This window comes from Asterias amurensis, chromosome 22 (assembly GCF_032118995.1).
Source record: "Asterias amurensis chromosome 22, ASM3211899v1".
Lineage (NCBI taxonomy): Eukaryota > Metazoa > Echinodermata > Asteroidea > Forcipulatida > Asteriidae > Asterias > Asterias amurensis.
The window spans coordinates 11,631,286-11,647,644 of record NC_092669.1 but is presented as its reverse complement, the minus strand read 5'-3'; the positions used below and the strand labels follow the sequence as shown (position 1 = coordinate 11,647,644).

General features: G+C 41.2%; 2 protein-coding genes across 4 annotated transcripts; one reads left to right on the top strand and one right to left on the bottom strand.

Annotated features, from left to right (window-relative positions):
• Positions 1 to 153: 153 nt before the first annotated feature.
• Positions 154 to 8,475, bottom strand: LOC139953788 (phosphatidylserine synthase 2-like). 3 transcript variants are annotated; one of them, XM_071953353.1, is made up of 11 exons: positions 8,365 to 8,475; positions 7,413 to 7,638; positions 6,717 to 6,818; positions 6,187 to 6,337; positions 5,277 to 5,414; positions 5,092 to 5,142; positions 4,771 to 4,884; positions 4,202 to 4,320; positions 3,785 to 3,899; positions 3,072 to 3,217; positions 154 to 2,614 (listed from the first exon to the last, which is right to left on the bottom strand). In XM_071953353.1, the coding sequence occupies exons 2-11, from the start codon at positions 7,526 to 7,528 to the stop codon at positions 2,245 to 2,247; spliced, it is 1,422 nt and encodes a 473-aa protein (XP_071809454.1). In that variant the 5' UTR covers positions 7,529 to 7,638; positions 8,365 to 8,475; the 3' UTR covers positions 154 to 2,244. The 3 variants fall into 3 exon arrangements, with proteins under 3 accessions (XP_071809454.1, XP_071809457.1, XP_071809456.1); XM_071953356.1 differs by having other exon boundaries at positions 7,413 to 7,606; XM_071953355.1 differs by having other exon boundaries at positions 8,369 to 8,475.
• Positions 8,476 to 8,700: 225 nt separating this feature from the next.
• On the top strand, positions 8,701 to 16,257 carry LOC139953787 (WD repeat domain phosphoinositide-interacting protein 4-like). The gene is made up of 10 exons (XM_071953352.1): positions 8,701 to 8,781; positions 9,620 to 9,737; positions 10,271 to 10,345; positions 10,776 to 10,844; positions 11,112 to 11,235; positions 11,989 to 12,083; positions 12,853 to 13,055; positions 14,193 to 14,278; positions 14,731 to 14,832; positions 15,174 to 16,257. The coding sequence occupies exons 2-10, from the start codon at positions 9,692 to 9,694 to the stop codon at positions 15,400 to 15,402; spliced, it is 1,029 nt and encodes a 342-aa protein (XP_071809453.1). The 5' UTR covers positions 8,701 to 8,781; positions 9,620 to 9,691; the 3' UTR covers positions 15,403 to 16,257.
• The last annotated feature ends 102 nt before the right edge of the window (positions 16,258 to 16,359 follow it).

The following is a 16,359-nucleotide window of genomic DNA, read 5'->3' as shown; positions in this document are numbered from 1 at the left end:
AAAGATGTTGTAAAAGTAGAATACAATGATCCACACAAACATGCCTCGAAATTGCGTGGTTTTCCTTTTACCTCGTCGACTAACACGTCGGCCATTTATGGGGGTCAAAATTTTGACTCCCATAAATGGCCGACCATGTTAGTTCGCACAGTAGAAGGAAAACCACGCAATTTCGAGGCAAACTTGTGTGGATCATTGTATTCTACTTCTAAAACATCTTTCCAACCATATGCATTTTATAAAAAACGGTTACAAACGCTTTTGTTTTGACCAACTCGTCCGATCCAAGGCAACGTGTTCCTTTAAGAACAAACTATAAATAATAGTAAACTTGCGGGTACAGCCATGTAATCAATATCTTTTGAAGGAGTGCAGGCTCACTGAAAAGAGGCAGTTTGGTCTTGATGTTTCGAACAGTATACTCTTCTGGTCTTCAGAAGAAAAGAATACCAGCAGAGAATGTACTATTCGAAATGTGGAGACCAAACTGGCTTTTTTTCTGAGCCAACACTCCTTCACAACAGAACTGTTACATGGTTGTACCCATAAGTTTTTATAGTTTATTCTTATTATTCACAACATGTAAAGCTTCAAACATCCCTAACATAGAATATTAATTTTGGTTTTTACCCATACACCAAGTTTTTACCCAGTGTTCGCACTGTACACCTAGCCTGCCCCTGTGAACAAAAATATCACAGGCATATTACTCGGGTGGGATTCGAACCCACGACCCTTGCAGTTCTAGAGCAGTGTCTTACCAACTAGACTACTGAAGTTGCCCGGTAGCTAGAGGCAGTTCGAATCCGCTGTTCTGGCAGCGGGTCACACAACAGGGAAAGTATACAGTGCTAACACACATCAGTGTATGGGTAAAAAAACAAAATTAATATCCTTTATCCCCGACACAAATTTAACATCTTATATATCACTAATCTAGCCAGTGGGTCCAGTGGCTGCTTCAAACAAACCCTGGAATTTCCCTGAGGTAGTAGTCTTGAAGTCAAGACGGTAATTGTTAAGCGCGGTGTAGCTACGGGGACGGTACACTCACCCTTGATCTCAGTATGTGTGTGTGAGTCAGTCGCCACGCACTACCTACGACTGTTGCATGTGTATAATCGCACTGTCACTGTTGCATGAACGGCGGACAAATAGGCAGCGCCTAACGACTTGTCATCAAGTCTACTGAGGTAGTGGTTGGCCCTGGTCTTAGTATTGGTTCAAAGACCTTTGCATGGATAAATTCAAACAACAGAGGGCATCACTATCATTGGTTTGATTTCTAGCTTCAGCCGCGAAGAATTAATAATGAAAAGCTCACTCTGACTATGAGATAGTAACGTCTTGAGCCAAGACTACCCTGGTCTTTGTGGACCAAGACTACCTGGTCTTTGCCTTAGTCCCGCTTTTTAAAAAAGACAGAATATTTTTAACAACAGTGATTTTCTCAAATTTAAAGTGCACTACTGTACGGTCAGTGTCATGATAATTGGCAATGAATTGGAAACAGTAAAAAAACATAGCATTTTTTTTTTACATGATTATATGTAAACACTGCTACATAAAACACATTTTTGGTTTGATAAAAAGTTTAGTACTCATATTTCGTTGTTCATTTTTTCCAATGAATCTCGGGAGTCGAATGAATTGCACCTGTTTCGGATAATTGAAAAGCAAATTTAAAAACACTTCATCAACATACAGTAACATGTTCTTCCATTTGTTAGCTGAATCTTAGAAAGACTTCATTCATGAAGACGCAATAAAAAAAAGTAGACCCTAGGTTAAATCACGGCGTTGTGATCGATACCTCATCATAAACGAGTCCTTTTTAGCATTGTTAATTTCAATCTCTTTACCATCATCATCCGTATCCGCAGTGAGCGCACAAAAAAATTGGCTTAGCAAAAAATTGGTTATAACCATACACCAGAACAATATACAGTTACCATTGCTGTGACTGGTACTCCGGACATTTCTTGCTTAGCCAAGAAATTTGCTAAGCAGAATTTTCTGCTATACAGCTTTATGAATTTGGGCTCTGATAAGTAGTGTTTTTTGCTATACCGGCTAGTCAAATGCACAGCTACCAAGCCCATAGGACCAGGTTCACATAGGACTACATTCATAAGAAAAAAGTTAGCACAAGGACTTGCCCCAGTTTCATAAAGCCTGTATTATACAGTGTTTTGTGCTAAGCAAGTTTATGAAATTGGGGCATGGAGTCCTGTTTTGTAAACCCTATGATACGTCACGGCGTTGTGACCGAAACCTCGTCATAGGACCAGACGAGTCCGTTTCAGCGGACTGCCCATCACCATTAGAGTCAACCTCTTCATCATCCGTTTCTGCAGCAAGCCTCGGATCCTCATCCATGGTAGTCTTCGGTTTCGCTATCGTCCATCGCCAGAAACGAAAGGATACCCGGTGGATACAGAAGTTCCAGACGGTCCAGGTGATGATTGCGATGAGGCCAAGGAGCCAGCCAATGGCGATGTACCGGGGAAACGGCTTCAGGAGGAGAGGGAGGTCGAACTTGATGGCGATTAGAAGCTCAGTGAAGACAATGGCGCTCGTGACCCAAGACTGCTGGCCAAATTGCTTGCAGTCACTGTTCATGAAGAGAATAATAATAATATTGATGGCTTCATAAAAAGTGCGCTTATCCGTCATTCAGGGACGCTTAAGGAACTTCACCGTCAGTATTTACCTGCAAGCTATATGTGGGGCAACATTGATCTTTGAGACCCACTCCTTTTACATAGAATCATGTTTACAAGGTGCCTAGCGCAATAAGCAGCCAATCAAACCAGAAACTCCTTCTGTTTTCGAAAAGTGCAGTGGGTTCTTTCAACAATTTTATGTCCCATCTGAAGAACTAGGCATTATGGACAGCAAAAGTCACTGCAAGATTATCCAATGAAATCATTGTATTCAATGAAATCACTGGTTGTGTAAAACCAGTACCTGTCTTTATCCTTGCGGATAAAGTCAGGTTATCCTTGCAGATAAGGACAGGGGACCAGCCTAATGGTAGCATGGCTGGTTAAAATCGATCTTGTACTTACGGATCACTCATGTATTGGAAGGTTTCTCGGAGCGCACAGGACCCTACAAGGACGTAAAGGACCAATCGGAGCCAGTTCAGCATGTGAGGAGGCGGAATCCATAGGATGAACTTGAGATAGAATGTGTTCAACTCCGCTAAGAGATACTGTGAAGATCAGGTAAGAAAATTAAGAAGTCAGATAATTGCGATACCCACTGCTAAATATAGGATTCAAACTGCGTCAAGCTATTGGGCAATCTCAGAACAGTGGTCTATTTGGTAAGACACTGCTCATGAAATCCAGAGGTCGTGGGTTTGAATCCCAGCCGAGTAGCATGCAGTGATTTCTTTCATAAAGCTCAGGAAAAGTACTGGTGCTACACACATCGGTGTACATGGGTAAACGCGAAATAAATATGATCTTATCTTTATACTGATGCAAATTTCCATCTATTAAATCAGAATACTATTTCATCTAATCACAGTAAGCAAAAGAAATATATCATTTTCCTTTGAGCAGGTAACTTTTCGAGACAGGCAACGTCTCCTAAGCCTTAGATCTCAAGGGTTTTTCTCAGGATCCTCACGTTTGTCTCTTTTTCGTCATGTTTCCCAAGTGCTTTCGGAATGGTGCCAAGCGCTCCAACCACCATGGTACCAAATCCTTTAATGGAGCTTTCTGGTTACGGCGTTCAAAAACTTGCATAATGGTCTCTAAAGAGTTTCCCTTACCATAGATATAATTCCAAGAACAGCCAGCCAACGCGTTATATTAGCCGTGGGTTGCCAGTCAAATCGGGTCCAACTATATGGAGTAAACTGAAGAACAATTCTCTTTAACTTTCCCCTGGGAAAAATCAAGAAAATTATTGTCGTTATTATTAATATTATTGATCAACGTATAGCTAATAACTATGAGCAAGTTTGGGTGAGCCACGTGACCAGAAACTGTCGAATTGGCCATAGTCGACCATGCTCCAGTGCATGGTTCATATAGTCAATCTCCTTGTGCTCTATGGTTTCTGGTTAGTCTAGTTGGTCTTGTCTACACAAAAAGAAGTCAGGTCTCCTTTTGGGTGTAATGAGAATTAGGTTTCATTACTTTTTGTGTAGACAGGGTACTAGACCAAGATGGCGACAACTACTTACGAATAAGAGGGTATTTTCCACAGACCACTCCATTGGTACTTCTTCATATTTAGGTAATTGAGAGTTTTCATTCCTAGCCATATACCGGCACCATTGCAGATAATGACATCCAAGACCCACTGTGAAGGTAAAAACAGAGGGGTTATAAAGGCAATACCTTTGGTTTTTGGAAACATGTTTTAATCCTATATATAGCAGTTGTTTCTACTTCAAAATAGTAAGCGACAGTGCTGCGCTTTTTTTTACGACCACGGAAATCTCAACCCACATAGTTTTGGCCACGGCCCTACCACACTTATTTTGAGCACGTTCATAACAAGCCAGGGGAGAGAAAGCAGCTTCCCGACCTAGGAGATCACCTCCCGACCAAACCACGCTCATGGAGATCCTCCCATGTTTGGCCCACAACGATTGGATTGGCCACGCTTTCGGCCACTTTTCCATTGTATAGTAGTGGCGTCTGTGTGTAACTGGGTTATTAGGGAAATGGAAAAAGAGCGTGGAGGCTTGTGCCAGGTGGAAATAAGAGGATAGTTATCAGGCAAGGTAAACTTTCAATTCTTACTCACATGATCCCACCAGCATTCAGCAAAGTTCGGCAGTTGATGCTCCAACGAGTATTCCAGCACCTCAAACATAATACTGATGACCCAGCACACCCAGTAATCTCTTATCATTAGCATCTGATGAATAATCATGATAAACTCAAAGGTATCATAAATATTCATAAACTCAAAGTAATTGTGAATATTCATAAACTCAAAGTAATCAAAAAATATTCATAAACTCAGTAGGCGGAGCCAGAGTAAAAGCACACCTTCATTGCAGACTATAGAGCAAGGAACAAATACTCAACCTTGGAACAAAAATGGTTAGATGACGAGACTTACCTTGAAGTACCATCCCAGAAGGTGCCCGATGACAAAGACATCAATTTTGTCCTGTAACAAAATGATATCAGAAAGTATGTCATCGTTATTCGTAGGATTTGAAACTTTGCATGGTGGAAGTATGTATAGAAAAAAGGTGCTTGGTAGGTATTATTATCATAACATGAAAAAGGTGGGTAACTTACCCATAAGTTAGCCCATGGGTTATCTGGGTGGCCCTCTGGATCATAAATCTTACAGTTCTCAGCGTAGGACTGCTCAGGTAGGGGTTTCCCCAATGCAGGGTCCAGGTAACCAATGAGTTTACGAGCATCATCAGCCGTCTAAAGGCAAGGTGGTGGGGGGGGGGAGGAGAATAAAAACAAAAGTTAAGCAATGCGCCTTATTTTTGGTCGCATGAGGGCGCCCTTAAATATATTTTTATCACTGCCGGGGGTATATGCAATTTGTCGTGCACAGATTCAATAGGCGTTCTGTCACATTTGTTGCACCGTAGTTTTAAGTTGCTTTAGAGGTGGGTTGTATCGGCTCCTGTAAATGTCTTGTTGTCCCTGACGGATTAGATGTCTGTTTTGTTAATGTGTTCCAGTCTTTCATATCTGTTATGGGTACGAATGAATATACCCCCGGAAGAGTGAGAGCGCCCTCACGGCTCACGCAATGTAATTTTAAAACGATTACAATAGGTAATGAGGCATTGAATTAACCTATGACTATGATGCCATTATTTCTGAAAGGGCCCAGGGGTCGATTTCACAAAGAGTTAGGACTAGTCCTAACTTAGGACTAGTCCTAGGAGATATACAAATTGCATGGATAGTCCTAAGTTAGGACGAGTAACTGGTCCTAACTCGAGATAAGACTAGTCCTAACTCTTTGTGAAATCCACCCCAGGTTTCTAGACTGTTTGTGTATAGGGCCATGCAATAAGTTGAATGGCCATTTGACTGTGTTCTTTCTCTGTGACTTCTTATCATTAGCTGTGTCTCCGATCAATACACATTGGGCAATATTTTTGTTTTAATCTGTGCTGGGCGGCACAATGTATTTTGCTCAGCACTGTCCATAGTGGCTAAAAACTGACTACAACCGTACCTGAAAGAGCAAAAAGACCAGACACAGTTCGTAGACAACACTCATACAAACGACAAGTCTCCAGAGAGCTGGATGAGGGCGCCGGAAGGGGCCATCTCGTACCTGGGTCATACCAAAGACACAGAATACCAAGATGCACGCAACAATACCCCTGTAATCAAGAAGTGGTACAGTCCAAAAATGTTTAACTTAATCTCACTTGGAATATAGGATCATCCATTGGTGACTTTGAAGTAAGGTTTAGGAAGGACTGGGTGAAGTCTAAATATAAGATTGAGGTCGCCTGATCTATGGTATGACTATATAAACACACAGGCCTGTTTTGGTTTTTTTAAAAGGGCAAGGGCATTTCTCCAAGTTGGTAAAGGGCACCCCATTGGAAAGTGTAAATTTCTACTGGAGCTTTTCATGGGCACCAAGGCAATAACCAGGGGCACGGAGGCAATCGCCTTGTTGCCTCTGTGAAGTATGCAGGCCTAAAGGTTCTTTGTAGTAAGCCTTGCTGGAAGAGTTGCAAGTATAATTCTTACCTTTTAACATTCCATTCCACATCCTTTGTTTGATCTTCAACAATGGAAACATACAGGAGGGATGCAATGAGGCAGATTAGAGCTGTGATGGAGTGGGCACGCCTTCAATCGGAAACAAAAAATAACAGGTGTAAAAATTTGGCTAAGCAAAAAAAATTGCTAAGCAGTTTTTTCTACTTAAAAGCTTTATGAAATTAGGTCCAGCTCCCTCCACTCAGCTCAGAGGTGGATTTCACAAAAAGTTATAAAGACTAGTTTTATCTGGAGATAGTACAAGTTACTCGTCCTAACTTAGGACTAGCCTTAACTCCTAAAGTCCTAGGACTAGTCCTAAATTAAGACTATCTTTTTGAAATCAATCCCAGGCTGGCTAGATCCCCATCCTTGATAAAATCTCGTTCATAGAAAATAGATTTGACCCTTTGCACAGTGCGAACACACATCCTAGGGGTGCGTCTGGCCAGAAATTTCATCTTTGAACATTTTGAAAGGGCAAGGAAATTTTGCACTGAAAGGCATCATTGGAAAATCGTAGTCTATGGGAAACTATGAAGGGCACCAAGGCCAAGACCGGGGGCACCGAAGGCCATGGCTTACTTGCAGTTCCACGCCTGCATTTCTACCATTTTGGGAGTAAAATAAAAATCTGACTCAAAAAATAGCGGACAGGATAAAAGTCTATTTTGATGATCTCACCAGAAATACGTTACTGTCCCGTCATCTTCCACATTCGTCAGGAAAGATGAAAACCCTGTCTGTAATGGTTGGTTCCTTTCACTGGTACTCTGGCTCCTGGAAGTCCTAGTCGTCATCTTGTTCGCCACAAATGAGACCAGTGTACAACTTCAGTCAGTTCTTGGTTGTCATGCAAACTTGTTACCATGGAAATGCTTTTTTCGTCAAAGGTTTGTAAAGTAAAGAGCTGAAATTACAATAACTGTGTGTGAAGAAAAGTTTCTATTTGCGTTTTTGTGTTCTTGAAATAAGAATGATCACACTAGTTTCTGAATGATATTTTGGCCGCACACCAAAAGGTTTTAACATTTACCGAAATTATCTATCTAGATTCTAGTATCAGTCACCGTTCTTGTTGGTCCTGTTAAATCGAATTCAAAATCAAAGGAAATCTTGCGTCTTTCTTGACCTTGAAGTTTGATTTGCGTTTTTGTGAGTGGACGATGAATGTTCAGATTCAGAAGTAACAACATTGTATTTGTAACATTAATTAATATCGTACAATATATTATACTATTATTTATCAGGACAAGTTTCCGTATGGCGCCACCACTTTTTCATTCGATATGAAATATATTAATATAGTAGGGGGCCTACTGTAGAAATAGTATCGAATTTACCTCAATGAGATAGGCCCTATCCCTTTTTGTAAAGATGCGTGAAGAAGTGGTGGCGCCATACGGAAAGTTATCCTTTATTAAATAAAGAATGAAGATGTTCATAATATTATGACATTTTTTTTGGGGGGGCGGGTCTAATTTTGCCTCCATCCCCATGATCATGATGATGAGAAACAACCTCAATTCAAATTTTCGGCAAGCAATTTATTTAGCCATGCCTACTTAGTATACCCGCAACAGAGACAACGAATAAGTTGCTGCAAATTGGGAGGACAGCAAATGAACATACTTACCTACCCACTGTTCGTCTGAGAATTTGCTTCTTAAAATCTATAGATTGTAAGATGTTCTTCATCAAAATAAGCGGTCAGTCTCAAAATTTCTGCTGCACAAAATGTGACATGGGGGCGCCCTACAGTTCCCGCGTGTGCAGCTCAAAAGTAAACTTAACTAAGTCTTTCTTCATAAAGACACACGCGCGCTTTGATTAGTATACAATATCTCGTATAAAATTTACCACAGAGGACTGGTAAAGTTTAACTAAAATTAAGAAACCCCTCTTGGAAAAAGTCGAAGATCCCAGATACGACCCGTCAAAACAATAAAAAGTACAGGCAACCTTTGACCTCACACGATGTATTTATTTATTGACACTTTTCAACTGCGCTATTTCTGCTGACAAAAACATCAAGTATGCAAGTTGTTTGAAGGTAAAATAAGTAAATTTCTTACAGATAATTATCTAGATAGCTGTTCAGTCAGTGAGGATGAATGTCTTCTTGAAACTTGTGTTTTGGGGGACAAGAATTGGCATGTTATTTTGGAGTTGGGTTTGGGATTTTAAAACATTGTTAAAAATACTAATGTTTAAATTAATTATTGTTTATGATTACAATTTGAAAACTTAACTTAGGATAACTTTCCGTATGGCGCCACCACTTGTTCACTCATTTTTACAAAAAAGGATATCTCATTGAGGTAAATTAGATACTAAATCATTTCATATCGAATGAAAAAGTGGTGACTGGTGGCGCTATACGGAAACAATGCCAATGGTTCAATAATTTTGTGTTTTCACTTTTTGGGATCCACTTTTTGTGTCGTCGAGAGAAAATGAACTTTGGGGTGGGGTTCCGGCCGGGGACTCCTGGACATGCCTGGAACTATTGCTGTGGTGCCCTTTGCAAATGTTAAATTCAAAAACACATTTTCCTCATAGAAGTGCCCCTTCATTCCTTCAAGATGTAACTTCAATGCCTGACAATAGACCGATCCACTAAGCTCCGCCCCGTTGCGTATTGACCAATCACAACGCGACGAAGGTCCGACAAATAAGGTCAGACATGCGCGCGCGTATCTTGGCGCGCGCGGCAGAGTTGTGCAGAAAGGCATTGGAGAGCCCCAACACTGCCACATGTTCTTGCTCACACGTGCGTCGTGGGCGGAGCCTACTGGATCGGTCTATTGTGAGTATTGATGTGTGGCTATCTTTATCTATCAGAATTTGATGTTAATAAAATTAATAGTTCATATGTTTTCTATCTTCAGGAAAATTTGTCCGATCATCACTTTTGTTTCGTCCTAATGTAACCTCCCAATGGTCATATCAGTCAGCATAAAATGGCAACTCATAGAATCCTGAGCCTTCACTTCAACCAAGATCATGGTAAGCTAGGAAAAGAGTTCTCAGTCTTTTTTTTTTAAGGCGAGCATGATCTTACTGACCCTTGGAGTATTCAGAATCCTACTACTGCTAGTTACACTTGGAGGCAGCCTGATTCTGTGAAGCAGTCTAGTTAGACATTTTCTCATCTCCTCAGAGATGAACTCTAAAGTCACCGGTTGTGATATTAAGCCAGGGTGTCGTACAGATCACTCCTGAATGGACATTCAGTTTGACTTCAATCAAATGGATCAGGAGGGACTGGTTAAAGGCCTGGTCCCACTGCAGCGATAACGAGAACGATAACAACGCAAGAGAACGCATTCCATTGGTGCACTTGCTCCACGCAGAATACGCACACGCTCATTCAACCAATGGAATGCATTCTCTTTTCGTCGTTATCGCTGCAATGGGACCGGGCCTTAATACTGGAAATTCAACAATGCCCTTCTTTCTGACATTTGTGTCATTTGTTTGTTTTGAAAACTATCGCCAATCCTGGTCAACTTCTTTTTAAAACTTCTTGTTTTTCATAGGTTGTTTTTCATGTGGAATGGAAGGAGGACTACGGATTTATAACACCGAACCTCTAGCTGAGAAATTCAGATTAGGTAAGTATCGACACTTAACAAACTACGAGAGACTTATCAGACTGAAAGTCAGCTTGAACAAACCCAAGACAGCCAGAGTTGCCTAATCAAGAGTTTACAGGCCCGGTGCTATTTTAACTGGGGGTCCAGTGAAAAGTTTGATTCCCTGTTCATGGACTTTTAACCAAAACATAGAACCCACCGCTATATGGCTAGATAACTCTGTTGGTAGACCACAGGCATATTTATGCAGAGGTTGCTGGTTCAAATCCCACTTCTGTTAAATGGGAGACTTTCCAACGCTAGGTGGCAGCAGACTTAACGGGTAAATTTCCATTGTTTACGTAGTTCTGAGCCTGCGCATAATTCTGAGAACAATGCTGCCACCTATCGTCACAGAAAGTCTCCTATTGTCTTCGTTCACCTAAATCATTTTATTTATTTTTTTCAGATAAAGATGAAATTGGAAGCGTGTCTCAGGTAGAGATGCTCTACAGAACAAATCTCATCGCCATCGTAGGTAAAAACAATTCCTCTAATTCTTCTATGTCCCCCACTTAAGCCTCTCTCATTCACTAAAAACCTTTTCTAGCCCTCCCACCTTTGCTTTTGTCTTTTGTGTTTCCAACCTCTTGTGGGTAAACCATCCCCCTTCACTCTACCCCCTCCCCTTCGTCTCCTTTTCCATTGTTCATTCCTTGCTTCTTTAATTCTTAAATTTTTAGCTCAGAAATACGAGTCATTTTATTTCTCAATTTCATATTGTATTTAATTATTTTCTTTGAAGGTGGCGGTAGTATGCCAAAGTTTGCCGAAAACACTGTCCTTATTTGGGACGATGCTAAGAAGAAATTTGTTCTGGAGTTAACGTTTCCGTCGGTCATACTGGCAGTCAGACTACGAAGGGACAAGTAAGTGTTTCAATTCGAAACTGCCTCTAGCTACCAGGCAGTCTCGTTGGTCTAGTTGGTAAGACATCAGGGCCCAGTTTCATGACTCTGCTTACCATAAGCAAAGAATCGGCGCTCGCGGAAGCAGGGAATTCTGTGCTTATGCCAAGCGTGTTTCACATTTAGCAGAGAAGTATGGCTTGTACGTTTGCAAACTCTTTCTAATTAGGCATTCTTCGCTTACACAGCTAAGGCAAACATTTGGTGCTTGCAGAATGGTGATCGTATGTGCTGAACTCGGCGGTAAGATTTAGATGGCAATGGTCCTGGGTTTGAATCCCACATGGGAACAATTTTACGAACAGTGAACAGAGTATACAGTAAGAGATGTTAAATTTGCATCGGGGTTAAAGAATATTAATTTTTTTTTTTTTTTACCCATACACTGATGTGTGTTAGCACTGTATACTCAGTACTTTCCCGAGTCCTGTGAAAAAATATCACAGGCATGTTACTCGGGTGGGATTCGAACCCACGACCCTTGCAATTCTAGAGCAGTGTCTTACCAACTAGACTACCGGGTTGCCCGGTGGCTAGAGGCAGTTCGAATCCTATGTTTTGGCAGTGCTTACACACGTTGGTGTTGGGGTTAAACCAATGATTTAAAGTGTACACAATAACTATAATATGGTTTCTGTTTTCAGTGTTGTTATAATGCTTGAAAACGTTATTTTAGAATATTTGTATTAGAGTTTCTAATTTTGTTTTTTGCAGAATTATCGTTGTCCTCAGAACCAGAATATTTGTCTATAGCTTCCCACAGAACCCTCAAAAGCTGTTAACGTTTGACACCAGACCGAATCTAAGATGTAAGTTTCAATTATTTCTAATTCCTATAAAATCTCATGAGACACCAAGCACCCAACTCTTCCGAAAGCTCATCCCTTAGACTTGTGGACAAGTCGTTAAAGTTTCTGCGACAATGGTGATATTCTTGCCAGACTGCTGGCCCCTGCGAGACTACTGCTCTTGCGCTGTGCAGTCTGTGGGGGAGTAGTAGTCGGCAATCAGCAGCTTCGCGCAAGAGCAGTGATCTTGTAAGAACAGTGCATGTATACTTGACGAATAAACCATTCATTTCAATTCAATTACGCCACCACCACGACTGGACTATCTCACCGCAACAAACCATTAACGACTTGTTCGCAAGTTTGGAGGAAGCAGTCCTGGGCTGCGTTCTAGTTCCACGGATGTTTGCTAATGTTTGTAAAATTGTGCGATATGCCGGAATTGCTTCATTCAAAATATAATGTTCTCTTCAATCTGTCGGAGCAATTAGTTGCAGCATCCACCAACAATTTGGTTGTCATCTGCTTGTGAAAATTTAATATTTTATCTCATCAAAACTAACTTGAAAACACACTTGTTCGGTCTTGGCTGTTAGTACCATCATTAGTAGTGTTCTTTTACTATGTGCCAGGAGTGTCTTTCTGACAGATATAGAACTTTACAAATGTTCATTATCTTTTTGATGAGCAAATAAACAAATAGTGAGTTTGACTAGTGCCTTGTTTCGGCATGATATATATTGAATAAGATTGTTTGATTTTAAAAAATTAAAAAAAAATCCCCTTCCAGGCCTCTGTGAGGTAAGCCCAGGCAACGACAATCAACTCCTGATCTTTCCCGGTCACAAACAAGGCAGCATACAGCTCGCCGATCTAACCAATACGGAACCAGCCACTTCCAGCTCACCGGTAACCATCAACGCACATCAGACAGACATTGCTTGCCTTGCAGTCAACCAGGAAGGAACACTGGTTGCTACAGCCTCGATCAAGGTAATTATAAAGTCACCAGACACCTTTAGTAATAGACCTTTCCCATGAAATATGCTAATCATATTCATGCATGCATACAGACCCTGTTAGTTGGCAAACGCCATTGAGTTGTGCACTAAGCAGACGCGCAATCGCGTTTGCGTCACGCACCCATTAGCCGTGTACAAAACAGCGCGATGTTCCCTCATTTTGCCAACCAAAATGTTAGTGCGCACGCGCAATGTGCAATTTGCATATTTCATGGGAAGGGTCTATTGTCAAAGACCAGTATTCTCACATTCTCATCCTATGCATAACATATCTGTGAACATCTTTGACTCAATTGGTCATCAAAGTTGCAAGAGAATATAGATAAAGAAAAAAACACCCTTGTTGCACAAATTTATGTGCTTTCAGATGCATAATAAAAGCTTCAGGACTGAAGTATTTTATTATTTTGGTGAGAAATTACCTCTTTCTCAAAACCAGATAACATCCCACAAGGAAAACTGACTGGGTAGTTCCTTCCACAAAGGTGACCCCTTGCCTCCCGCTTCTCATAGTATACGATTTAATACAGGGTCCAATTTCATAGAGCTGCTTAGCACAAAAATTTGCTTAGCATGAAATTTCTGCCTCGATAAAAACAGGATTACCAACCAAATTTCCACATGATTTTCAGGATGAGCGAACAACAGCTGAATATCAACAACAAGCAATATGCAACAAATGGAAATTTGGTTGGTAATCCTGTTTTCATCAAGGAAGAAATTTCATGCTTAGCAAATTGTTGTGCTTAGCAGCTCTATGAAATTGGGCCCTGTATTAAATCGTTCTCAGCTCCCTAGGGAGTACATAGCCCTGGACTGCCGTGCACTCCAAAGGCTTTTTCAAACCATTATCAACCTCTACTCTCGCAGGTACAAGTTTATACCCCTGGGTGAAGAGAAGCAAATACTGGTATAGTGAACCGGCTTGCTCAAGGACAGAAATGTCATGACCAGGATTCAAACTCACACCCCAAGCTCAGCCTTGAAATCTACAAAGGGCGGGAATGCTTCATTGCAACTATGTTTTGACATACTCCTAAAATTCAATCATGATTTTAGACCTTTTTATAGTAATAAATCTCACCAATGAACCTCTGTATTTTCCTAGGGAACTCTGATTCGTGTGTTTGACACTCTCAGTCGGAAGTTGCTAATCGAGCTCAGGAGAGGTGCCGATCCGGCAACATTGTACTGGTAAGATAATTATTTCACTGGACCACTGGAACACAGAGTCCAGTAATTGTAGCAAGGGGCCAGAGAACCTCAAACCCTAACAAGTCCCGCAGTCTATTGCTTTTCCAAAATGCACAACAACCTCAAAGCCCAACAATTGCAGTCTACTGTTTTCCCAAACGCACAGCAACCTCAAAGCCTAAAGCCGGCCTCAGGTTGACCTTGCGCAGACAAAACCAGTTTGGGCTTCATCTCCGACTCCAGGCTCCATCTGCTGATGTTTGAACCACTGTGTGCAAAATACACTCTGCCCCAAAAATGTGTAGCCGCGAAGGCTGGTTCATACACACTGTGTTTCTATTGCATACGCAATGTGCAGAGCCCAAGCCAAGCCGAACCCCAAGCTGAGGTTTAAAAAAGGCCCTGGTCTTCATTCAGACTTAATTGTGGTTATTTTATTTCTGCTCCTACAGTATTAACTTCAGTAATGACTCCGCGTACCTGTGTGCCTCGAGCGACAAAGGAACAGTCCACATATTTGCCTTGAAAGAAACTTCATTAAACCGACGATCAACGTAAGTATCCTTCTATTCCTTTCTAGAATCATTGGGTGCATTTGATTTGCTTTCATGTGTCGACCGGCAATGCTTATTCGGGTGAGCCCCTGACAAGAGCTAATCGAACGATCACTTGCCCTCTCGTGGTCACGTCATGCACATTGGGCCAGCCCCAATGGACCTGTTCCACAAGCAGGGCACATGGGGCTGACCCGGGGGTGAGCCCCTGGAATGATGTCAAAGCTATTCAGACATCGAACGCACCCTATATTTAAAGGAATTTTACAGGATTTGGTAAGGATACAAAAAAATTTCCAAACACACACATTTCTAGTTATTACTCTTTCTTTTCTTTAAAGGTTCTCCAAGATGGGATTTCTGGGCCAGTATGTTGAATCCCAGTGGGGTTTAGCTAATTTCACTGTTCCAGCCGAGTGTGCTTGTGCATGCGCCTTTGGACCACAGACGTCAGTTATTGCCGTCTGCGTAGACGGAACTTTCCACAAATATGTCTTCTCGCCGGAAGGGAACTGCAATCGCGAGTCGTACGACGAGTACCTTGAAATTGGAGATGATGATGAATTTTGAAAGGACCTCTTCAAGTCTAACAAACGCTTGCCCAATGAAATGAAAACGTGACTGAGGCCGTGTCCAAAACTGTGACTTTTCGACTCATCTGCCTTTGCTTCTACACTGACAGATTCTCCTGAAGACCAGCAGAGTATACTAATCGAAGCGTCGAGACCAAACTGGCTCTTTGCAGAGCCAATGTTGGCTTCACTCACTCAAAAGAGAATTACACATGGTTGTACCCGCAAGTTTACTATTTATTCATAGTTTCTTCTTACTGGCAGATGCACTGATTTAGCTATAGACAAAGTCCCAGCTTTGGACCTGGCCTTAATTCTGAAATAGACAGTCAGTGTTTTTATTTTCCCGTCGTATTTTTGTCTTGAGATTGGAGATATTCTGAAAGGACTTCTGCAAGTCATGTGGACTCCATGATCAGATTTAAAATTTAATTTCAAAAGGTGGTCCCGTTTTTTAAAACCCGGAGCCAAGGTCCACGCAGGAAGAATTTCCATGGAAATACACAATCTCAGAAATACTTTGGGGCATAAAAACTGTAAAATTTTATCATTATAACCATCAAAATAAATGTCTCAAAATGCTTTAATTACTATCTAACCAAAGGTTTTTATTGCCATTACCTTTAAGAGTGATACCAAATGTACATAATATACCTTCCCTTTAATTAAAGGAACACGTTGCCTTGGATCGGACAAGTTGGTCTATAAAAAGCGTTTGTAACCTTTTTCTAATAAAATGCATATATGGTTGGAAAGATGTTTTAAAAGTAGAATACATTGTTTGTAAGTACAAGTTTGCCTCGAAATCGCGTGGTTTTCCTTTTACTCGTCGACTAACACGGACTCCCATAAATGGCCGACCGTGTTAGTCGACGAGGTAAAAGGAAAACCGTACAATTTTGAGGCATGTTTGTGTGGATCATTGTATTCTACTTTTACAACATCTTTCTAGCCA

What these genes read in the sequence shown, in the direction of transcription:
- LOC139953788 (XM_071953353.1), bottom strand. Translation starts at nt 7,528, where the DNA reads ATGACGACTAGGACTTCCAGGAGCCAGAGTACCAGTGAAAGGAACCAA. An exon ending in TGGTCTTTTTGCTCTTTCAG is followed by an intron (nt 5,415 to 6,186) that starts GTACGGTTGTAG and finishes CCTTGCCTTTAG; the next exon opens with ACGGCTGATGATGCTCGTAA. An exon ending in TGGAAAATACCCTCTTATTC is followed by an intron (nt 3,900 to 4,201) that starts GTAAGTAGTTGT and finishes GATTTTTCCCAG; the next exon opens with GGGAAAGTTAAAGAGAATTG.
- LOC139953787 (XM_071953352.1), top strand. Translation starts at nt 9,692, where the DNA reads ATGGCAACTCATAGAATCCTGAGCCTTCACTTCAACCAAGATCATG. An exon ending in GTCAGACTACGAAGGGACAA is followed by an intron (nt 11,236 to 11,988) that starts GTAAGTGTTTCA and finishes TGTTTTTTGCAG; the next exon opens with AATTATCGTTGTCCTCAGAA. An exon ending in GATCCGGCAACATTGTACTG is followed by an intron (nt 14,279 to 14,730) that starts GTAAGATAATTA and finishes CTGCTCCTACAG; the next exon opens with TATTAACTTCAGTAATGACT.